Raw genomic sequence first — 23,383 nt, 5'->3', positions numbered from 1 at the left:
ACCAGGACTGGGATGGGGTCAATCATACCAGGACTGAGATGGGATCAATCATACCAGGACTGGGATGGGGTCAATCATTCCAGGACTGGGATGGGGTCATGCATACCAGGACTGACGTGGTGCCAATCATACCAGGATAAGGATGGAGCCATGCATACCAGGATAGGGGATATTACATTACAGAACTGACCATTTTTTTGCTTCAATTTTTTTTTCCTAATTTCCTCCTCTAAACCTTAGGTGCATCTTATGGTCCGGTGCGTCTTATAATCCGAAAATATAAAAAAGTGCAATTTTGTTCGAATGGATGCCTGGATTGGGGTGGTTTTCTCCCCCTTCCATCACTCCCTTTTTTATTTTTTTTTATTTTACTCTAATTTCTCACTTTTATTTTTCACAGTCTACTCTTCTTTTTGTCTTTCTTCATGCCTGAAGTTCTGCTTTTTTCTCTTCGCTCTCCTTCCTATGTTAATATGAAAATTAGTCGAACCTAAGGTCACAATGTGGATTCTTGTTCACGTTACAGATGTTTTGGAAAATGTTTAATTTAATGGCTTTATCTAATTATTTGCTGTGTTTTTGTTTCTCCTAAATAAAAAAAATATATATATATAATAGATGCAGAAATTCTGCAACATTAAAATTTCTCCAAAAGCTGATCTTTGGTACGTAGTCTAAGGGAGTGGGGGCCGTAAGCAATTGCCCAGTTTGCCGCTAACATCAGCTGGTTGCAAACCATGCATCACATTTAGCTCCCATTGTGGTGGATTTTGGTTTACGTTTCCATCCAAAGTTGCAGATTTGGCATTTGTCATTTCTGTTGGATGCTTATTCCTTTATTTGTACTTAGTTATTTGTTTTTTGTTCCCGATTTAGACAATAGAAGCAAACTGGAGATGCGGCAGGCATAATCTTCAGAGAATCCAATGCCGTTCTGAGAACAGCAAAGGTGTTTACTGTCTTCAGTATGACGATGAGAAGATAATCAGCGGACTGCGGGATAACTCCATTAAGGTAAGATGTGGTCAGTGATGAAACAGGAATTCTGCTGATCAGTGGCAGGGCGTGTGGAGCTGGATACCTCATGCTGAACGCTTATGGAGGAAAGCTCGCACACCAGAAGACTTCATCCTCTGCAAATTTATGTTAAGAACCTATAATTCTGCCCTTCACCTCGCCAAATAGACCTACTACACCACCCTGATCTTCTCACTATCTAACAACCCAAAAAATCTTTTTAACACCTTTCACTCCTTCTTCAGTCCAAAAGCACAGGCCCCTATCACAGACATTTGTGCTGATGACCTGGCCTCCCACCTTAAAGGGAAAATCAACTATGTAATTATCTAAGGGTCACTTCCGTCTGTCTGTCCTTCTGTCTTTCTGTCACGGATATTCATTGGTCGCGGCCTCTGTCATGGAATCCAAGTCGCTGATTGGCCGTGGCAAAACGCCCACGACCATTGCCACGACCAATCAGCGACGGCCACAGTCCGGCGGCAATATGGCCGCTCTTTCCTCCCCGCAGTCAGTGCCCGTTCCATACTCCCCTCCAGTCATCCAGTCAGCCCTCACACAGGGTTAATGCCAGCTATTAACCCTGTGTGACCACGTTTTTACTATTGATGCTGCGTATGCTGCATCAATAGTAAAACTATCTATTGTTACAAATAATAATAATAAAAAAAAGAAAAAAGTGTTATTCTCACCCTCAGACGTCGCGTCCTGTCCGCCGGCAGGTTCCGGCGCAAAGGATGCTATGGGAGAAGGACCTGCCATGACGTCACGGTCATGTGACCGCGACGTCATCACGGCCTGCGCGTGAAGGACCTGCCATTACCTTACGGTCATGTAACCGCGACGTCATCACAGGTCCTGCGCGTGAAGGACCTGCCATTACGTTACGGTTATGTGACCGCGACGTCATCACAGGTCCTGCGCGAGAAGGACCTGCCATGACGTCACGGTCATGTGACCGCACCGTCATCACAGGTCCTGCACTGATGGTCATACCAACCCTGGGACCGGAAGCTGCCGCGTGCACCGTACACAGGAGCCAGGAATAAGGTGAGTATATGTTTATTTTTTATTTTATGTCACTAGCCAATATACTACACTACTGGGCAATATACTACGTGGCTGACCATTATACTACATACTACGTGGCTGTGCAATATACTACGTGGCTGTGCAATATACTACGTGGCTGTGCAATATACTACGTGGCTGTGCAATATACTACGTGGCTGTGCAATATACTACGTGGCTGTGCAATATACTACGTGGCTGGGCAATATACTACGTGGCTGGGCAATAAACTACGTGGCTGGGCAATATACTAAGTGGCTGGGCAATATACTAAGTGGCTGGGCAATATACTAAGTGGCTGGGCAATATACTAAGTGGCTGGGCAATATACTAAGTGGCTGGGCAATATACTAAGTGGCTGGGCAATATACTAAGTGGCTGGGCAATATACTAAGTGGCTGGGCAATATACTAAGTGGCTGGGCAATATACTAAGTGGCTGGGCAATATACTAAGTGGCTGGGCAATATACTAAGTGGCTGGGCAATATACTAAGTGGCTGGGCAATATACTAAGTGGCTGGGCAATATACTAAGTGGCTGGGCAATATACTAAGTGGCTGGGCAATATACTAAGTGGCTGGGCAATATACTAAGTGGCTGGGCAATATACTAAGTGGCTGGGCAATATACTAAGTGGCTGGGCAATATACTAAGTGGCTGGGCAATATACTAAGTGGCTGGGCAATATACTAAGTGGCTGGGCAATATACTAAGTGGCTGGGCAATATACTAAGTGGCTGGGCAATATACTAAGTGGCTGGGCAATATACTAAGTGGCTGGGCAATATACTAAGTGGCTGGGCAATATACTAAGTGGCTGGGCAATATACTAAGTGGCTGGGCAATATACTAAGTGGCTGGGCAATATACTAAGTGGCTGGGCAATGTACTAAGTGGCTGGGCAATGTACTAAGTGGCTGGGCAATGTACTAAGTGGCTGGGCAATGTACTAAGTGGCTGGGCAATGTACTAAGTGGCTGGGCAATGTACTAAGTGGCTGGGCAATGTACTAAGTGGCTGGGCAATGTACTAAGTGGCTGGGCAATGTACTAAGTGGCTGGGCAATGTACTAAGTGGCTGGGCAATGTACTAAGTGGCTGGGCAATATACTAAGTGGCTGGGCAATATACTAAGTGGCTGGGCAATATACTAAGTGGCTGGGCAATATACTAAGTGGCTGGGCAATATACTAAGTGGCTGGGCAATATACTAAGTGGCTGGGCAATATACTAAGTGGCTGGGCAATATACTAAGTGGCTGGGCAATATACTAAGTGGCTGGGCAATATACTAAGTGGCTGGGCAATATACTAAGTGGCTGGGCAATATACTAAGTGGCTGGGCAATATACTAAGTGGCTGGGCAATATACTAAGTGGCTGGGCAATATACTAAGTGGCTGGGCAATATACTAAGTGGCTGGGCAATATACTAAGTGGCTGGGCAATATACTAAGTGGCTGGGCAATATACTAAGTGGCTGGGCAATATACTAAGTGGCTGGGCAATATACTAAGTGGCTGGGCAATATACTAAGTGGCTGGGCAATATACTAAGTGGCTGGGCAATATACTAAGTGGCTGGGCAATATACTAAGTGGCTGGGCAATATACTAAGTGGCTGGGCAATATACTAAGTGGCTGGGCAATATACTAAGTGGCTGGGCAATATACTAAGTGGCTGGGCAATATACTAAGTGGCTGGGCAATATACTAAGTGGCTGGGCAATATACTAAGTGGCTGGGCAATATACTAAGTGGCTGGGCAATATACTAAGTGGCTGGGCAATATACTAAGTGGCTGGGCAATATACTAAGTGGCTGGGCAATATACTAAGTGGCTGGGCAATATACTAAGTGGCTGGGCAATATACTAAGTGGCTGGGCAATATACTAAGTGGCTGGGCAATATACTAAGTGGCTGGGCAATATACTAAGTGGCTGGGCAATATACTAAGTGGCTGGGCAATATACTAAGTGGCTGGGCAATATACTAAGTGGCTGGGCAATATACTACGTGGCTGGGCAATATACTACGTGAACATGCATATTCTAGAATACCCGATGCGTTGGAATCGGGCCACCATCTAGTAGAGAATATCCGTCAGGAAATTCGCTCCCATCCACCAAGTGCAGTGACTCCCATCCCTCCCTGCATCTCCCCTGGCTCACTCTCCACATTTAATCCAATCACAGAAGAAGTCTCCAGGCTCCTCTCTTCCTCTTTTCCGACTGCATGCACTACTGACCCCATTCACTCACATCTCCTCCAGTCTCTCTCCAGTCGTCACAACTCGCATAACTACAATCTTTAACCCCTTAAGCCCCGAGGGTGGTTTGCACGTTAATGACCGGGCCAGTTTTTACAATTCTTAAGTGAAAACACCGTGTGCACAGTCACTATATGGTGCATAGACTAGGTTCCCAGACCATCAATACAAATCAAAAAAGAAGTCTGGCACTCATCTTCAGCAAACGTGGAATAGATTTATTTGTAGCACTTGAAACGTTTCAGTCCAAAGGGACTTTCATCAGTCACGTGCTAATGATAGCCAGTAGGGCTGTGTTCATGGGGAAAGAAACAGTACCCAATCAATATACAAAGACGCCGCCACACTATAGGGCACAAAGGATAGGAGTGATATAACTTAGGCAGAGTGCTAGTATGGTGGGGCGATGACCACCTATAAAGTAAAACACCTGCAGTCTGAGGATGATGGTAACAGGAGAAAGAGAGGCACGGCCTCCAGACACGGAATCCACCGCAAGACTTGCACGTGACTGATGAAAGTCCCTTTGGACTGAAACGTTTCAAGTGCTACAAATAAATCTATTCCACGTTTGCTGAAGATGAGTGCTAGACTTCTTTTTTAATTTTTACAATTCTGACCACTGTCTCTTTATGAGGTTATAACTCTGGAACGCTTCAACGAATCTTGGCGATTCTGACAGTTTTCTCGTGACATATTGTACTTCATGATAGTGGTAAAATTTATTCGATATAACTTGCGTTTATTTGTGAAAAAAATGGAAATTTGGCGAAAATTTTGAAAATGTTGCAGTTTTCCTACTTTGAATTTTTATGCCCTTAAATCACAGAGATATGTCACGCAAAATACTTAATAAGTAACATTTCCCACATGTCTACTTTACATCAGCACAATTTTGGAACCAAATTTTTTTTTTTGTTAGGGAGTTATAAGGGTTAAAAGTTGACCAGCAATTTCTCATTTTTACAACACCATTTTTTTTTAGGGACCACATCTCATTTGAAGTCATTTTGAGGGGTCTATATGATAGAAAATACCCAAGTGTGACACCATTCTAAAAACTGCACCCCTCAAGGTGCTCAAAACCACATTCAAGAAGTTTATTAACCCTTCAGGTGTTTCACAGGAATTTTTGGAATGTTTAAATAAAAATGAACATTTAACTTTTTTTCACACAAAATTTAGTTCAGCTCCAATTTGTTTTATTTTACCAAGGGTAAAAGGAGAAAACGGACCCCAAAAGTTGTTGTACAATTTGTCCTGAGTACGCTGATACCCCATATGTGGGTGTAAAGCATTGTTTGGGCGCATGGCAGAGCTCGGAAAAGAAGGAGCGCCATTTGACTTTTCAATGCAAAATTGACTGGAATTGAGATGGGGCGCCATGTTGCGTTTGGAGAGCCCCTGATGTGCCTAAACATTGAAACCCCCCCACAAGTGACACCATTTTGGAAAGTAGACCCCCTAAGGAACTTATCTAGATGTGTTTTGAGAGCTTTGAACCCCCAAGTGTTTCACTACAGTTTATAACACAGAGCCGTGAAAATAAAATTATTTTTTTTTTCACAAAAATGATTTATTAGCCCCCAGTTTTGTATTTTCCCAAGGGTAACAGGAGAAATTGGACCCCAAAAGTTGTTGTCCAATTTGTCCTGAGTACGCTGATACCCCATATGTGGGGGGGAACCACTGTTTGGGCGCATGGCAGATCTCGGAAGGGAAGGAGCGCCATTTGGAATGCAGACTAAGGCTACTTTCACACTAGCGTTAACTGCAATCCGCCACAATGCGTCGTTTTGCCGAAAAAACGCATCCTGCAAAAGTGCTTGCAGGATGCGTTTTTTCCCCATAGACTAACATTAAGCGACGTATTGCGACGGATTGTCACACGTCGCAACCGTCGTGCGACGGTTGCGCCGTGTTGTGGCGGACCGTCGGGACCAAAAAACGCTACATGTAACGTTTTTGCTCACGACGGTCCGCTTTTTCCGACCGCGTATGCGCGGCCGGAACTCCGCCCCCACCTCCCCGCACTTCCCCGCACCTCACAATGGGGCAGCGGATGCACTGGAAAAATGCATCCGCTGCCCCTGTTGTGCGGCGGAGACAACGCTAGCGTCGGAAACCTCGGCCCGACGCTAGTGTGAAAGTAGCCTTAGATGGATTGGTCTGCAGGCGTCACGTTGCATTTGCAGAGCCCCTGATGTACCCAAACAGTACAAACCCCCCACAAGTGACCCCATATTGAAAACTAGACCTCACAAGGAACTTATCTAGATGTGTTGTGAGAACTTTGAACCCCCAAGTGTTTCACTACAGTTTACAACACAGAGCCATGAAAATAAAAAATCTTTTTTTTTCCCACAAAAATGATTTTTAGCCCCCCAAATTTTTATTTTCTCAAGGATAACAAGAGAACTTAAACCCCAAAAGTTGTTGTCCAATTTGTCCCGAGTACGCTGATACCCCATATGTTGGGGTAAACCCCTGTTTGTGTGCACGGGAGAGCTCGGAAGGGAAGGAGCACTGTTTTACTTTTTCAACGCAGAATTGGCTGGAATTGAGATCGGACGCCATGTCTCGTTTGGAGAGCCCCTGTTGTGCCTGAACAGTGGAAACTCCCCAATTCTACCTGAAACCTTAATCCAAACACACCCCTAACCCTAATCCCAACCGTAAATGTAATCCAAACCCTAACTTTAGCTCCAACCCTAGCCCCAACCCTAGCCCCAACCATAACCCTAGCGGGAAAATGGAAATAAATACATTTTTTTTTTATTTTATTATTTTTCCCTAACTAAGGGGGTGATGAAGGGGGGTTTGATTTACTTTTAATAGCTTTTTTTTATATCGGATTTTTATGATTGGCAGCCATTACACACTAAAAGACGCTTTTTATAGCAAAAAAGTTTTTGCGTCTCCACATTTTGAGACCTATAATTTTTCCATATTTTGGTCCACAGAGTCATGTGAGGTCTTGTTTTTTGCGGGACGAGTTGACGTTTATATTGTTAACATTTTCGGGCACATGACATTTTTTGATCGCTTTTTATTCTGATTTTTGTGAGGCAGAATGACCAAAAACCAGCTCTTCATGAATTTCTTTTGGGGGAGGCGTTTATACTGTTCCACGTTTGGTAAAATTGATAAAGCAGTTTTATTTGTTGGGTCAGTACGAATACAGCGATACCTCATTTATATCATTTTTTTTATGTTTGGCACTTTTATATGATAAAAACTATTTTATAGAAAAAATAATTATTTTGGCATCGCTTTATTCTGAGGACTATAACTTTTTTATTTTTTTTTTGCTTATGATGCTGTATGGCGGCTTGCTTTTTGCGGGACAAGATGACATTTTCAGCGGGACCATGGTTATTTATATCCATCTTTTTGATCGCGTGATATTCCACTTTTTGTTGAGCGGTGTGATAATAAAGCGTTGTTTTTTGGCTCGTTTTTTTTTTTTCTTACGGTGTTCACTGAAGGGGTTAACTAGTGGGACAGTTTTATAGGTTGGGTCGTTACGGACGCGGCGATACTAAATACGTGTACTTTTATTTTTTTTTTTCATTATTATTTAAAGAAATGTATTTATGGAAATAATATATATATATTTTTCTTTATTTAGGAATTTTTTTTTTTTTTTTTTTACACGTGGAATTTTTTATTTATTTTTTACTTTGTCCCAGGGGGGGACATCACAGATCGGTGATCTGACAGTTTGCACAGCACTCTGTCAGATCAGCGATCTGACTGACAGCACTGCAGGCTTACCAGCGCCTGCACTGGACCCGGAAGTAGTCCCTGCAGGACCTGGATGCAGCCCTGCGGCCATTTTGGATCCGGGGCCTGCAGGGATAGGAGGTAAGAGACGCTCGGAGCAACGCGATCACATCGCGATGCTCCAGGGGTCTCAGGGAAGCACGCAGGGATCCCCTTCCCTGCGCGATGCTTCCCTATACCGCCGGAACAGTGCGATCATGTTTGATCGCAGTGTGTCGGGGGTTAATGTGCCGGGGCTGGTCCGTGACCACTCCTGGCACATAGTGCCGGATGTCAGCTGACACCCGGCCGCGATCGGCCGCGCTTCCCCTGTGAGCCCGGCCGATCGCATATGACGTACTATCCTGTCACTGGGAATTAAGTCCCAGGTCACCTCGACGGGATAGTACGTCATATGGGATAAAGGGTTTAATCTCTCCCTCTCCTCTGGCATTTTCCCCTCCTCCTTTAAACACTCTATCATTACTCTATTATTAAAAAAACAAAACCTCCCTCAATCCATCCTGCACAAATAACTATAGACCAGTCTCCAATCTCCCCTTCATCTCTAAACTCTTGGAGTGCCTGATATACTCCCGCCTTACCCGTTACCTCTGCACTCTCTCCTAGATCCATCACAGTCCGGATTCTGACCCCTACATTCTACAGAAACTGCACTAATCAAAGTGACCAATGACCTTCTGACAGCAAAACGTAACAGTGACCACTCTCTGCTCATTCTTCTCGACCTTTCTGCAGCTTTCGACACTGTTGACCACTATCTCCTGCTCTTTATGCTCCAGTCAGTAGGCATTAAGGACACTGCTCTCTCCTGGTTCTCTTCCTTTTTTTTCTGTCCGCTCCTTCAGTGTATAGTTTGCTGGCTCCACTTCATCTCCTCTTCCTCTCACTGTTGGGTTCCCTCAGGGCTCAGTCCTTGGCCCACTTCTCTTCTCTCTACACGTCCCCAATTGGACAGATCATCAGCAGATTTGGCTTTCAGTACCATCTTTATGCTGATGACATGCAACACTACACATCAACCCCTGACCTTACCCCCGCTGTACTACAGAACACCAGTGACTGTCTGTCAGCAGTATCTAACAACATGTCCGCTCTCTATCTGAAACTCAACTTCTGAACTTCTTCTGCTCCTTCCATCTACTATCCTCCCTAAGGCTATGTGCACACGTTCAGGATTTTTCGCGATAAAAACGTGATAAAAAGCATACAAAACGCATACATATGCATCCTATCATTTAGAATGCATTCTGCAATTTTTTGTGCACATGATGCGTTTTTTTGCGCAGAAAAAACGCATCGCGGTAAAAAAAAATCAGCATGTTCATTAATTTTGCAGATTTTTTAAGTTTTTCCCGCTATTTAATGCATTGGGAAAAAAAAATTGAAAAAAAGCAAATAAAATGCATGCGGATTTCTGGCAGAAATGTCCGGTTTTTGTCAGGAAATTTCTGCAAGAAATCCTGACCGTGTGCACATACCCTAATTCTGACATTTCCCTCTCCCTCTCCGTGGGTGGCACCAAAATAACGCCTAAGCAGCAGGCACGCTATCTGGGTGTTTTGTTTGACACCAGTCTCTCCTTCACCTCCCAAATACAATCTCTTGCCCGCTCTTGCCGCTTAAAGAACATCTCTAGAATCCACCCTTTTCTCACCATGGAAACAACAAAAACTCTCACTGTCGCCCTGGACTACTGTAATGCTCTATTAACCCCTTCATGACCCAGCCTATTTTGGCCTTAATGACCTTGCCGTTTTTTGAAATTCTGACCAGTGTCCCTTTATGAGGTAATAACTCAGGAACGCTTCAACGGATCCTAGCGATTCTGAGATTGTTTTTTCGTGACATATTGGGCTTCATGTTAGTGGTAAATTTAGGTCGATAATTTCTGAGTTTATTTGTGAAAAAAACGGAAATTTGGCAAAAAATTTGAAAATTTCGCAATTTTCACATTTTGAATTTTTATTCTGTTAAACCAGAGAGTTATGTGACACAAAATAGTTAATAAATAACGTTTCCCACATGTCTACTTTACATCAGCACAATTTTGGAAACATTTTTTTTTTTTGCTAGGAAGTTATAAGGGTTAAAATTTGACCAGTGATTTCTTATTTTTACAACAAAATTTACAAAACCATTTTTTTTAGGGACCACCTCACATTTGAAGTCATTTTGAGGATTCTATATGGCTGAAAATACCCAAAAGTGACACCATTCTAAAAACTGCACCCCTCAAGGTGCTCAAAACCACATTCAAGAAGTTTATTAACCCTTCAGGTGTTTCACAGCAGCAGAAGCAACATGGAAGTAAAAAATGAACATTTAACTTTTTAGTCACAAAAATGATCTTTTAGCAACAATTTATTTTCCCAGCGGTAAAAGGAGAAACTGGACCACGGACGTTGTTGTCCAATTTGTCCTGAGTACGCTGATACCTCATATGTGGGGGTAAACCACTGTTTGGGCGCACGGCAGGGCTCGGAAGGGAAGGAGCGCCATTTGACTTTTTGAATGAAAAATTGGCTCCAATCTTTAGCCCACACCATGTCACGTTTGGAGAGCCCCTGTGTGCCTAAACATTGGAGCTCCCCCACAAGTGACCCCATTTTGGAAACTAGACCCCCCAAGGAACTTATCTAGAAGCATAGTGAGCACTTTAAACCCCCAGGTGCTTCACAAATTGATCCGTAAAAATGAAAAAGTACTTTTTTTTCACAAAAAAATTATTTTAGCCTCAATTTTTTCATTTTCACATGGGCAACAGGATAAAATGGATCCTAAATTTTGTTGGGCAATTTCTCCTGAGTACACCAATACCTCACATGTGGGGGTAAACCACTGTTTGGGCACATGGTAAGGCTCGGAAGGGAAGGAGCGCCATTTGACTTTTTGAATGAAAAATTATCTCCATCGTTAGCGGACACCATGTCGCGTTTGGAAAGCCCCTGTGTGCCTAAACATTGGAGCTCCTCCACAAGTGACCCCATTTTGGAAACTAGACCCCCCAAGGAACTCATCTAGAGGCATAGTGAGCACTTTAAACCCCCAGATGCTTCACAAATTGATCCGCAAAAATGAAAAAGTACTTTTTTTTCACACAAAATTTCTTTTAGCCTCAATTCTTTCATTTTCACATGGGCAACAGGATAAAATGGATCCTAAAATTTGTTGGGCAATTTCTCCTGAGTATGCCGATACCTCATATGTGGGGGTAAACCACTGTTTGGGTGCACGGCAAGGCTCGGAAAGGGAGGCGTGCCATTTGACTTTTTGAATGGAAAATTAGCTCCAATCGTTAGCGGACACCATGTCGCGTTTGGAGAGCCCCTGTGTGCCTAAACATTGGAGCTCCCCTACAAGTGACCCCATTTTGGAAACTAGACCCCCCAAGGAACTTATCTAGATGCATAGTGAGCACTTATAACCTCCAGGTGCTTCACAGAAGTTTATAACGCAGAGCCGTGAAAATAAAAAAAATAATTTTTCTTTCCTCAAAAATGATTTTTAGCCCAGAATTTTTTATTTTCCCAAGGGTAATAGGAGAAATTGGATCCCAAATGTTGTTGTCCAGTTTGTCCTGAGTACGATGATACCCCATATGTGGGGGTAAACCACTGTTTGGGCGCACGGCAGGGCTCGGAAGGGAAGGCACGCCATTTGGCTTTTTGAATGGAAAATTAGCTCCAATCATTAGCGCACACCATGTCGCGTTTGGAGAGCCCCTGTGTGCCTAAACATTGGAGCTCCCGCACAAGTGACCCCATTTTGGAAACTAGACCTCCCAAGGAACTAATCTAGATGTGTGGTGAGCACTTTGAACCCCCAAGTGCTTCACAGAAGTTTATAACGCAGAGCCGTGAAAATAAAAAATGTGTTTCCTTTCCTCAAAAATATTTTTTTAGCCCAGAATTTTTTTATTTTTGCAAGAGTAACAGGAGAAATTGGACCCCAAAAGTTGTTGTCCAGTTTCTCCTGAGTACGCTGATACCCCATATGTGGGGGTAAACCACTGTTTTGGCACACGTCGGGGTTCGGAAGGGAAGTAGTGACGTTTTGAAATGCAGACTTTGATGGAATGCTCTGCGGGCATCATGTTGCGTTTGCAGAGCCCCTGATGTGCCTAAACAGTAGGAACTCCCCACAATTGACTCCATTTTGGAAACTAGACCCCCAAGGGAACTTATCTAGATGTGTGGTGAGCACTTTGAACCCCCAAGTGCTTCACAGAAGTTTATAATGCAGAGCCGTGAAAATAATAAATGTGTTTGCTTTCCTCAAAAATATTTTTTTAGCCCAGAATTTTTTATTTTTGCAAGAGTAACAGGAGAAATTGGACCCCAAAAGTTGTTGTCCAGTTTCTCCTGAGTACGCTGATACCCCATATGTGGGGGTAAACCACTGTTTGGGCACATGCCGGGGCTCGGAAGGGAAGTAGTGACGTTTTGGAATGCAGACTTTGATGGAATGGTCTGCGGGCATCATGTTACGTTTGCAGAGCCCCTGATATGCCTAAACAGTAGAAACCCCCCACAAGTGACCCCATTTTGGAAACTAGACCCCCCAAGGAACTTATCTAGATGTGTGGTGAGCACGTTCAACCCCCAAGTGCTTCACAGAAGTTTACAACGCAGAGCCGTGAAAATAAAAAATCATTTTTCTTTCCTCAAAAAAGATGTTTTAGCAAGCAATTTTTTATTTTCACAAGGGTAACAGGAGAATTTGGACCCCAATATTTGTTGCCCAGTTTGTTGTGAGTACGCTGATACCCCATATGTGGGGGTAAACCACTGTTTGGGCGCACGTCAGGGCTCGGAAGGGAAGTAGTGACATTTGAAATGCAGACTTTGATGGAATGGTCTGCGGGCGTCACATTGCATTTGCAGAGCCCCTGATGTGCCTAAACAGTAGAAACACCCCACAAGTGACCCCATTTTGGAAACTAGACCCCCGAAGGAACTTATCTAGATGTGTGGTGAGCACTTTCAACCCCCAAGTGCTTCACAGAAGTTTATAACGCAGAGCCGTGAAAATAAAAAATAATTGTTCTTTCCTCAAAAATTATGTTTTAGCAAGTAATTTTTTATTTTTGCAAGGGTAACAGGAGAAATTGGACCCCAACAGTTGTTGCCCAGTTTGTCCTGAGTACGCTGGTACCCCAAATGTGGGGGTAAACCACTGTTTGGGCGCACGTCGGGGCTTGGAAGGGCGGGAGCACCATTTGACTTTTTGAACGCAAGATTGGCTGGAATCAATGGTGGCGCCATGTTGCGTTTGGCGACCCCTGATGTGCCTAAACAGTGGAAACCCCTCAATTCTAACTTCAACACTAACCCCAACACACCCCTAATCCTAATCCCAACTGTAGCCATAACCCTAATCACAACCCTAACCCCAACACACCCCTAACCACAACCCTAACCGCAACACACCCGTAACCCTAATTCCAACCCTAATCCTAACCCTAATCCCAACCGTAACCCTAATCCCAACCCTAACCACAACTGTAACCCCAACACACCCCTAACCCTATCCGTAACCCTAACCACAAGCCTAATCTTAACCCTATTTCAAACCCTAGCCCTAATTCCAACCCTAACTCTAATTCCAACCCTAACCCTAAGGCTATGTGCCCACGTTGCGGATTCGTGTGAGATTTTTCCGCACGATTTTTGAAAAATCTGCAGGTAAAAGGCACTGCGTTTTACCTGCGGATTTACAGCAGATTTCCAGTGTTTTTTTGTGCGGATTTCACCTGCGGATTCCTATTGAGGAACAGGTGTAAAACGCTGCGGAATCCGCACAAAGAATTGACATGCTGCGGAAAATACAACGCAGCGTTTCTGCACGGAATTTTCCGCACCATGGGCACAGCGGATTTGGTTTTCCTTAGGTGTACATGGTACTGTAAACCTGATGGAAAACTGCTTCGAATTCGCAGCGGCCAATCCGCTGCGGATCCGCGGCCAATCCGCTGCGGATCCGCGGCCAATCCGCTGCGGATCCGCTGCCAATCCGCTGCGGATCCGCTGCCGATCCGCTGCCGATCCGCTGCCGATCCGTTGCGGATCCGCGGCCGATCCGCTGCGGGTCCGCTGCCGATCCGCTGCGGATCCGCGGCCAATCCGCTGCCAATCCGCTGCGGATCCGCGGCCAATCCGCTGCGGATCCGCGGCCAATCCGCTGCCAATCCGCTGCGGATCCGCTGCGGATCCGCGGCCGATCCGCTGCGGATCCGCGGCCGATCCGCTCTGTGTGCACATGCCATAACCCTACCCCTAACCCTACCCGTAACCCTAACCCTACCCCTAACCCTACCCCTAGTTCTAACCCTAACCCTAGTGGAAAAAAAAAAAAAAAAAAATTCTTTATTTTATTATTGTCCCTATGGGGGTGATAAAGGGGGGGGGGGGTTATTTATTATTTTTTTTATTTTGATCGCTGTGATAGAACCTACCACAGCGATCAAAATGTACCTGTAAGGAATCTGCCGACTGGCAGATTCGGCGGGCGCACTGAGCATGCGCCCGCCATTTTCCAAGATGGCGGCGCCCAGGGAGGAGACGGCCAGACACCGGGAGGATCGGTAAGTATGAAGGGGTGGTGGGGGGGTGGATCGGAGCACAGGGGGGGTGATCGGAGCACAGGGGGGGGGGGGGATCTGAGCAAGGAGGGAGCGGACAGCAGGACGGGGGAGCCGGCAGGCGGACGGAGGGGACCGGAGGACTAACGGAGCACTGGGGGGGCGATCGGTGGGTGTGGGGGGGGGCACTTTAGTATTTCCAGCCATGGCCGATGTTATTGCAGCATCGGCCATGGCTGGATTGTAATATTTCACCAGTTTTTTAGGTGAAATATTACAAATCGCTCTGATTGGCAGTTTCACTTTCAACAGCCAATCAGAGCGATCGTAGCCACGGGGGGGTGAAGCCACCCCCCCTGGGCTGAAGCACCACTCCCCCTCTCCCTGCAGATCGGGTAAAATAGGAGTTAACCCCTTCACCCGATCTGCAGGGACGCGATCATTCCATGACGCATACGCTGCGTCATAGGTCGTTTTGGCACCGACTTTCATGACGCAGCGTATGCGTCAAAGGTCGTTAAGGGGTTAATTGGCCTCCCCCTCACTCGACTTTCCCCTCTCCAGTCAATCCGTAATGCAGCAGCCAGGGTCATCTATCTGGCTAATCGGTACTTAAACGCATCTGTACTGTGCGAGTCATTGCACTGGCTGCCCATTCATTATAGGATCCAATTCAAACTGCTCTCACCCACAAAGCTCTCCCCTTGCACCTCCTCCCTCATTTCTGTTTATCAGCCTTCCCGCTCGTTACGCTCTGCAAACGACTTTTGATTAACCTCTTCACTAATCCGTATCTCCCACTCCCATCTTCAAGACTTCTCCCGCGTTGCGCCAATCCTCTGAAATGCTCTACCCCAAGAAATTAGGGCTATCCACAACTTACACAGCTTTAGGCGCTCCCTCAAAACAGATCTCTTCAGAGTGGCCTATCATGCCGCGCAAAAAATAAGATCTCACCCAACCCGAAATCACAAAAAATGGAGACGCTACGGGTATCATAAAATGGCGAATTTGTTTTTTTTTTTTTTTTTTTTTTTAACAAACTATGAAATTTTTTTCACTACTTAAATAAAAAAGATTCTAGACATGTTTGGTGTCTATGAACTTGTAATGACTGGGAGAATCCTAATTTAATCATAAAATAGAGTCACTTATCGGGCGTTCTGCTGTTCTGGAACCTCATGGGCTCTCCAAAGGGGTCATGGCACCTGCAAACCATAACAGCAAAATCTGGCGCTCCTTGCCTTCTGAGCTTTGCCCTGTGCCTGAAAAATATTTCCCAATTACATGTAGGGTATTGACCCACAACCCGGCGTTGTGTTATTGGCGTACTTGGGAGAAATTGCGCTACAAATTGTATGGTGTCATTTCTCCTGTTACCCTTATGAAAATGCAGTATGGGCTAAAAACATATTAGAAAATTAGAGTTTTTTATTTTTACAAGTCAACGTTATAAACTTCTGTGAAGCGCAGGGGGGGTTCAATGTGCTCACCACATATCTAAATCCATTCCCTGAGGGGTCTAGTTTCCAAAATTATCACTTGTGGGGGATTTTCACTGTTTCGGCACATCAGAGGCTCTCCAAACGTGACATGGCGTCTGCCAATTGTTCCCGCAAATTTTGAATTAAAAAAGTCAAATGGCGCTCCTTCCTTTCCGAGCTTTTCCATGCGCCCAAACAGTGGTTTTCTCGCTCATGTGGGGTATCTGCATTCTCAGGAGATATTACAACACAAGTTTTGGGGTCCATTTTTTCCTGTTACTCTTGTGAAAAAAAAAAAAATTGGATCTGAAATACTGTATTTTTCGGATTATAAGACACACTTTTTTCCCCCAAAATTTGGGGGGAAAATGGGGGTGCGTCTTATAATGCGGATATACCTTACCAGTACCGTTGCTGCAGGCTGGGATGAGGGGGTGTCCGGCGCTGCTGCTGGGATATCCTGCGCTGCTGCCGTGATCTCCGGTGCTGCGCGGGGGCTCTGCTGACATTTTGTGAAAGGCCAGAGCCCCCCAAAGTTCCATGGTTTCTTGTGCAGTGGACTCGGGGAAAATGGCTCCCGGGGGGGCAAGATCTCCATCTGCCCATGCATACAAGGATAGGAGATAAGGAGCCATGCATACAAGGATAGGAGATAAGGAGTCATGCATACAAGGACTGAGATGGGAAGCCTTGCATACAAGGATAGGAGATGGGGAGCCATGCATACAAGGATAGGAGATGGGGAGCCATGCATACAAGGATAGGAGATGGGGAGCCATGCATACAAGGATAGAGATGGGGAGCCATGCTTACAAGGGTAGAGATGGGGAGCCATGCTTACAAGGGTAGAGATGGGGAGCCATGCATACAAGGACAGAGATAAGGAGCCATGCATACAAGGATAGGAGATGGGGAGCCATGCATACAAGGATAGGAGATGGGGAGCCATGCATACAAGGATAGGAGATGCGGATTCCATTGCGGATTTTTCCACGTGGAATCTGCAGAATCCGCAGGTAAAATGACCTGCTTTTTACCGGCGGGTTTTCTGCGGATTTTGTGCGGATTTCTCCTGTGTTTTTACACCTGCATATTCCTATAAAGGAATAGGTGTAAAACGCTGCAGAATCTGCACAATGAATTGAAGAATTGACATGCTGTGGATCCATGCATACAAGGACAGAGATGGGGAGCCATGCATACAAGGACAGAGATGGGGAGCCATGCATACAAGGACAGAGATGGGGAGCCATGCATACAAGGATAGGAGATAAGGAGCCATGCATGCAAGGACAGAGATGGGGAGCCATGTATACAAGGATAGGAGATGGGGAGCCATGTATACAAGGATAGGAGATGGGGAGCCATGCATACAAGGATAGAAATGGGGAGCCATGCATACAAGGATAGAGATGGGGAGCCATGCATACAAGGATAGGAGATAAGGAGCCATGCATGCAAGGACAGAGATGGGGAGCCATGCATACAAGGATAGGAGATAAGGAGCCATGCATAGAAGGATAGGAGATGGGGAGCCATGCATACTAGGATAGGAGATGGGGAGCCATGCTTACAAGGATAGAGATGAGGAGCCATGCATACAAGGATAGAGATGGGGAGCCATGCATACAAGGATAGAGATGGGGAGCCATGCATACAAGGATAGAGATGGGGAGCCATGCATACAAGGATAGAGATGGGGAGCCATGCTTACAAGGGTAGAGATGGGGAGCCATGCTTACAAGGGTAGAGATGGGGAGCCATGCATACAAGGACAGAGATGGGGAGCCATGCATACAAGGACAGAGATGGGGAGCCATGCATACAAGGATAGGAGATAAGGAGCCATGCATACAAGGACAGAGATGGGGAGCCATGCATACAAGGATAGGAGATAAGGAGCCATGCATACAAGGACAGAGATGGGGAGCCATGCATACAAGGATAGGAGATGGGGAGCCATGCATACAAGGATAGGAGATGGGGATCCATGCATACATGGATAGGATATGGGGAGCCATGCATACAAGGATAGGAGATGGGGAGCCATGCATGCAAGGACAGAGATGGGGAGCCATGCATACAAGGTTAGGAGATGGGGAGCCATTCTTACAAGGATAGAGATGGGGAGCCATGCATAGGATAGAGATGGGGAGCCATGCATACAAGGATAGAGATGGGGAGCCATACATTCAAGGACAGAGATGGGGAGCCATGCATACAAGGACAGAGATGGGGAGCCATGCATACAAGGACAGAGATGGGGAGCCATGCATACAAGGATAGGAGATGGGGAGCCATGCTTACAAGGATAGAGATGGGGAGCCATGCATACAAGGACAGAGATGGGGAGCCATGCATAGAAGGATAGGAGATGAGGAGCCATGCATACAAGGATAGAGATGGGGAGCCATGCATAGGATAGAGATGGGGAGCCATGCATACAAGGAGAGGAGATGGGGAGCCATGCATACAAGGATAGGAGATGGGGAGCCATGCATACAAGGATAGGAGATGGGGAGCCATGCATACAAGGATAGGAGATGGGGAGCCATGAATACAAGGATAGAAATGGGGAGCCATGCATACAAGGATAGAGATGGGGAGCCATGCATACAAGGATAGGAGATAAGGAGCCAGGCATGCAAGGACAGAGATGGGGAGCCATGCATAGAAGGATAGGAGATAAGGAGCCATACATAGAAGGATAGGAGATGGGGAGCCATGCTTACAAGGATAGAGATGGGGAGCCATGCTTACAAGGATAGAGATGGGGAGCCATGCATACAAGGACAGAGATGGGGAGCCATGCATGCAAGGATAGAGATGGGGAGCCATGCATACAAGGATAGGAGATGGGGAGCCATGCATACAAGGACAGAGATGGGGAGCCATGCATACAAGGATAGGAGGTAAGGAGCCATGCATACAAGGACAGAGATGGGGAGCCATGCATACCTGGCTTATACTCGAGTCAATAAGTTTTCCCAGTTTTTCATGGCAAATTTATGAGCCTTGGCTTATACTCAAGAATATACAGTATTTTGTGTGACATATCTCTGTGATTTAAGGTCATAAAAATTCAAAGTTGGAAAATTGAGAAATTTTCACCAAACTTCCTTTTTTTTCACAAACGCAATTCATACTGAAGAAATTTTACCACGATTATGAAGTACAATATGTCATGAACAAACAATCTCCGAATCAGTGTGATCCTTTGAAGCGTTCTAGAGTTATAACCTCATAAAAGGACAGTGGTCAGAATTGTAAAAATTGGCCTGCGTTAGAGCCGGCTGTCGATCAGTGCTGGGGACGTAGTTACTGTTATCACTCAGTGTATGTGCACACGTTGCGGATTCCATTGCGGATTTTTCCACGTGGATTCTGTAGAATCCGCAGGTAAAATTACCTGCTTTTTACCGGCGGGTTTTCTGCGGATTTTGTGCGGATTTCTCCTGTGTTTTTACACCTGCATATTCCTATAAAGGAATAGGTGTAAAACGCTGCAGAATCTGCACAAACATTTGAAGAATTGACATGCTGTGGAAAATAAACCGCTGCGTTTCTGCATGGAATTTTCCGCAGTATGTGAACAGCGGATTTGGTTTTCCATAGGTTTACATGGTACTGTACACCACATGGAAAACTGCGGATCCGCAGCCAAATCTGCAATGTGTGCACATACCCTTACTATCTACTGAGCGATGAGTGAAGCCCAGCCAGCCCACTCCTATGATTGAAAGCCCAAGGCAGCTGAAGTTTATTCCCACTAATCAGATAATGATGACGTAAATTTAAATTAGGCCATCAATAAAAAAAATATATATATAATAAAAACTAACATCTGAACAGTAAAATTATTAAATCATAATCTTGGTGTCCTGTATTTATTCTTTTTGTAGAGAAGTACGCTTAAAATCAAGATGCCTGTTCAGTTGTCTTTGATTTCTATTGCTGAAAACAGAAATAAACATTTTAATTTTTGTTTTGACAGAAAAACGGCCTGTCACATATTTAGCATATTCTGTTATAGATTAGTTCATTACAAATAACTGTACTTATTGTGCAAAAAAGAGAAAGAAAAAAATTGTAGAACCATTTTTAAAATAGTTTTTAAATGTTTTTCATAGATATGGGACAAAACCTCCTTGGAGTGTCTAAAAATCCTAACAGGACATACTGGGTCAGTCCTGTGTTTACAGTACGACGAAAGAGTCATAGTTACTGGTTCTTCGGACTCCACTGTCAGGTATGTTCTGGTGTTCAATAATCGCAAATCTGCTCAAATCTGTCTACTGATAGGTCTTCATTCTTTCGGTTCAAACTGCACCTTCTACCTATAGAATCTATGTATATGCGTGGGAAAGCTATACTATGAAAAACTGTCAAGGCTTTTGTTTTTTTGCAGTGTTTCACAAAACAATTACTGGTATGGCTGAATGGCAGCTCAGTGGTTAGCATTGTTGCTTAGCAGCTTTGGGGTCCAGGGTTTAAATCCCATCAGGGACAACTTCTTCACATTTTTGTTCCTGTATTGATGTAGGTTTCCTTCCACATTTCAAAGGCATTGTGATAGGGAATTCAGAATGTGAGTCCCAATGGGGACATAATGTTTGTAAAACGCTATAGAATATGGTAGCATTATACAAGTAATATAAGTAAAGCATGCAGAATACAGATAATGGGCCTATTCTCAAAAATGCCGTTACATTTTGGGCAGGCAGAGGTGGCACCACATGTTTTACAGCAGGGTAAGAAGTGTGCTCCCAAAGATGAAACTTTAGAACTCCTCCTTTAAAGTAAAAGGCTAAGTTCACATGTTGCATTTTTGCTTGGGTTTTTTGCTGTGCTTTTTTAATGCAAATTTTAAGCTGCTTTTTACAGTACTATCAAAAGCTATGAGATTTCAGAAATCTGATGCATACAATTTTTATTTTCCTGACTTAATTTGAAAACTGATGCATCTCACTTCTGTCGGTGTTTTTTTCAGCCTTTTTTCACCCATAGAAAGCAATGAGTTGGTGCTAAAAAGCAGATGTCAAGTATTGCTGTTTGGTGCAGAAAACTCAAGATGTTGCATCATGTTTTTTGAGGAGCTACTAAACTTTCAGTATGCTCAAAAGACAAATGTACCTGATAAAAAAATGCAGCAAAAAACGCAGTAAAATGTACTTTTACTGCCAAGAGAGCAGGTTTTGCCTGTATAGAAGTAAACGCAGCAAAAGCGCAACTTGTGAGCATAACCTAACCGTACAAGGGATCCTGTTGCACAACATTTTAGAGAACTTGAGGGTGTTTTTTTTTTTTTTTTCCTCAGTTGGTTGCACTGCCCTATCCTTGGCTCGCCCTGCCCAATCTTTGGCTCGCCCTCCCTATCTTTGGCTCGCACTGCCCTATCTTTGGCTCACACTGCCCTAACCTTGGCTCGCACTGACTTGTCTTTGGCTTGCCCTGCCCTATCTTTGGCTTGCACTGCCTTGTCTTTGGCTTGCACTGCCTTGTCTTTGGCTTGCACTGCCTTGTCTTTGGCTTGCACTGCCTTGTCTTTGGCTTGCACTGCCTTGTCTTTGGCTTGCACTGCCTTGTCTTTGGCTTGCACTGCCTTGTCTTTGGCTTGCACTGCCTTGTCTTTGGCTTGCACTGCCTTGTCTTTGGCTTGCACTGCCTTGTCTTTGGCTTGCACTGCCTTGTCTTTGGCTTGCACTGCCTTGTCTTTGGCTTGCACTGCCTTGTCTTTGGCTCGCACTGCCCTATCTTTGGCTCACACTGCCCTAACCTTGGCTCGCACTGCCTTGTCTTTGGCTCGCACTGCCCTAACCTTGGCTTGCACTGCCTTGTCTTTGGCTCGCCCTGCCCTATCTTTGGCTCGCCCTGCCCTAACCTTGGCTCGCACTGCCCTATCTTTGGCTCGCACTGCCCTAACTTCGGCTCGCACTGCCCTATCTCTGGCTCGCACTGCCCTAACCTTGGCTTGCACTGCCTTGTCTTTGGCTCGCACTGCCCTGTCTTTGGCTCGCACTGCCCTAACCTTGGCTTGCACTGCCCTAACCTTGGCTTGCACTGCCCTAACCTTGGCTCGCACTGCCCTAACCTTGGCTCGCACTGCCCTGTCTTTGGCTCGCACTGCCCTGTCTTTGGCTCGCACTGCCCTGTCTTTGGCTCGCACTGCCCTGTCTTTGGCTCGCACTGCCCTATCCTTGGCTCATGAAATCTTCTTTAATGTGCACAAGAATTATTATGTTTGATTATTTAATGTTTTAAACATTTTTATTTTCATATTTTTAATACTGTGATGTCTTGGTGTGCTGCTTTAAAAGTGGTTGGAAAATATTGAGCAGCAATTACAAGCTGATGACTTATTATTTAGTAAGCTGTTATAATTCCTTTTTATTTGATCTTAATTCTTTGATTTAACACCGTTTTTCTTTGTAGAGTTTGGGATGTGAAAAGTGGGGAGGTGCTGAACACACTCATTCATCACAATGAAGCAGTACTTCATCTGCGATTCTGCAATGGTTTGATGGTTACCTGTTCTAAGGACCGATCTATAGCTGTCTGGGATATGGCATCTCCTACAGATATCACACTGAGGCGTGTCCTGGTTGGCCATCGTGCTGCAGTTAATGTTGTTGATTTTGATGATAAATATATTGTATCAGCGTCTGGAGATAGGACAATTAAGGTGAGTGGAATACTTTGCTTTGGAACCCTGTAAATGGCTGAGATTTGTGGTTTGTCTACCTAGAACTGAGCCTAAATGTCATATTACCATGTGTAACACAAGTAAGAATAACACATCACCGCAATTGTGAATGAATATTTTCATGTGCCATTTACCTAGCCAAAAGTGACTCTTAAACCTGGCAATTATTTGCCTAAAGAACTTTACAGCCAGGTGTCTGGTTGTACTGCCAGACAGGATCTTATGTATATAAAACTCACAAACAAGAAGATTAAATCTTCATCTATAGAGACCAGAAAGAAATGTTCTATGGCTAATGTTTCACATGACCAAAGCACCTTCATTGTTTTAAAAAAAAAAAAAAGTTAGGAATGTAATTTTTTTTTTTTTTTTTTTTTTTTTTAGAAATTTAATTTTATTGCAAACAAAGTGCTAAGCTATCTATACATTATACATATTTGGCATCAGTGTCTGTAATGTCCCAAACTATAAA

At 44.7% G+C, this 23,383-nt stretch overlaps 1 protein-coding gene across 2 annotated transcripts in view; it reads left to right on the top strand.

The window, feature by feature from the left end:
* FBXW11 (F-box and WD repeat domain containing 11) overlaps positions 1 to 23,383 on the top strand; it is a 156,762-nt gene that overhangs the window by 91,596 nt on the left and 41,783 nt on the right. For both annotated transcript variants that reach the window (XM_077266030.1, XM_077266029.1), the window contains 3 exons: positions 877 to 1,014; positions 20,339 to 20,457; positions 22,641 to 22,890. In XM_077266030.1, the coding sequence (XP_077122145.1) occupies positions 877 to 1,014; positions 20,339 to 20,457; positions 22,641 to 22,890 (507 nt within the window). The remainder of the gene's footprint in view (positions 1 to 876; positions 1,015 to 20,338; positions 20,458 to 22,640; positions 22,891 to 23,383) is intronic.

The sequence above is a fragment of the Ranitomeya variabilis genome, chromosome 5 (assembly GCF_051348905.1).
Source record: "Ranitomeya variabilis isolate aRanVar5 chromosome 5, aRanVar5.hap1, whole genome shotgun sequence".
Lineage (NCBI taxonomy): Eukaryota > Metazoa > Chordata > Amphibia > Anura > Dendrobatidae > Ranitomeya > Ranitomeya variabilis.
The sequence above is the reverse complement of the archived record's forward strand: the minus strand, read 5'-3'. Positions and strand labels throughout refer to the sequence as shown.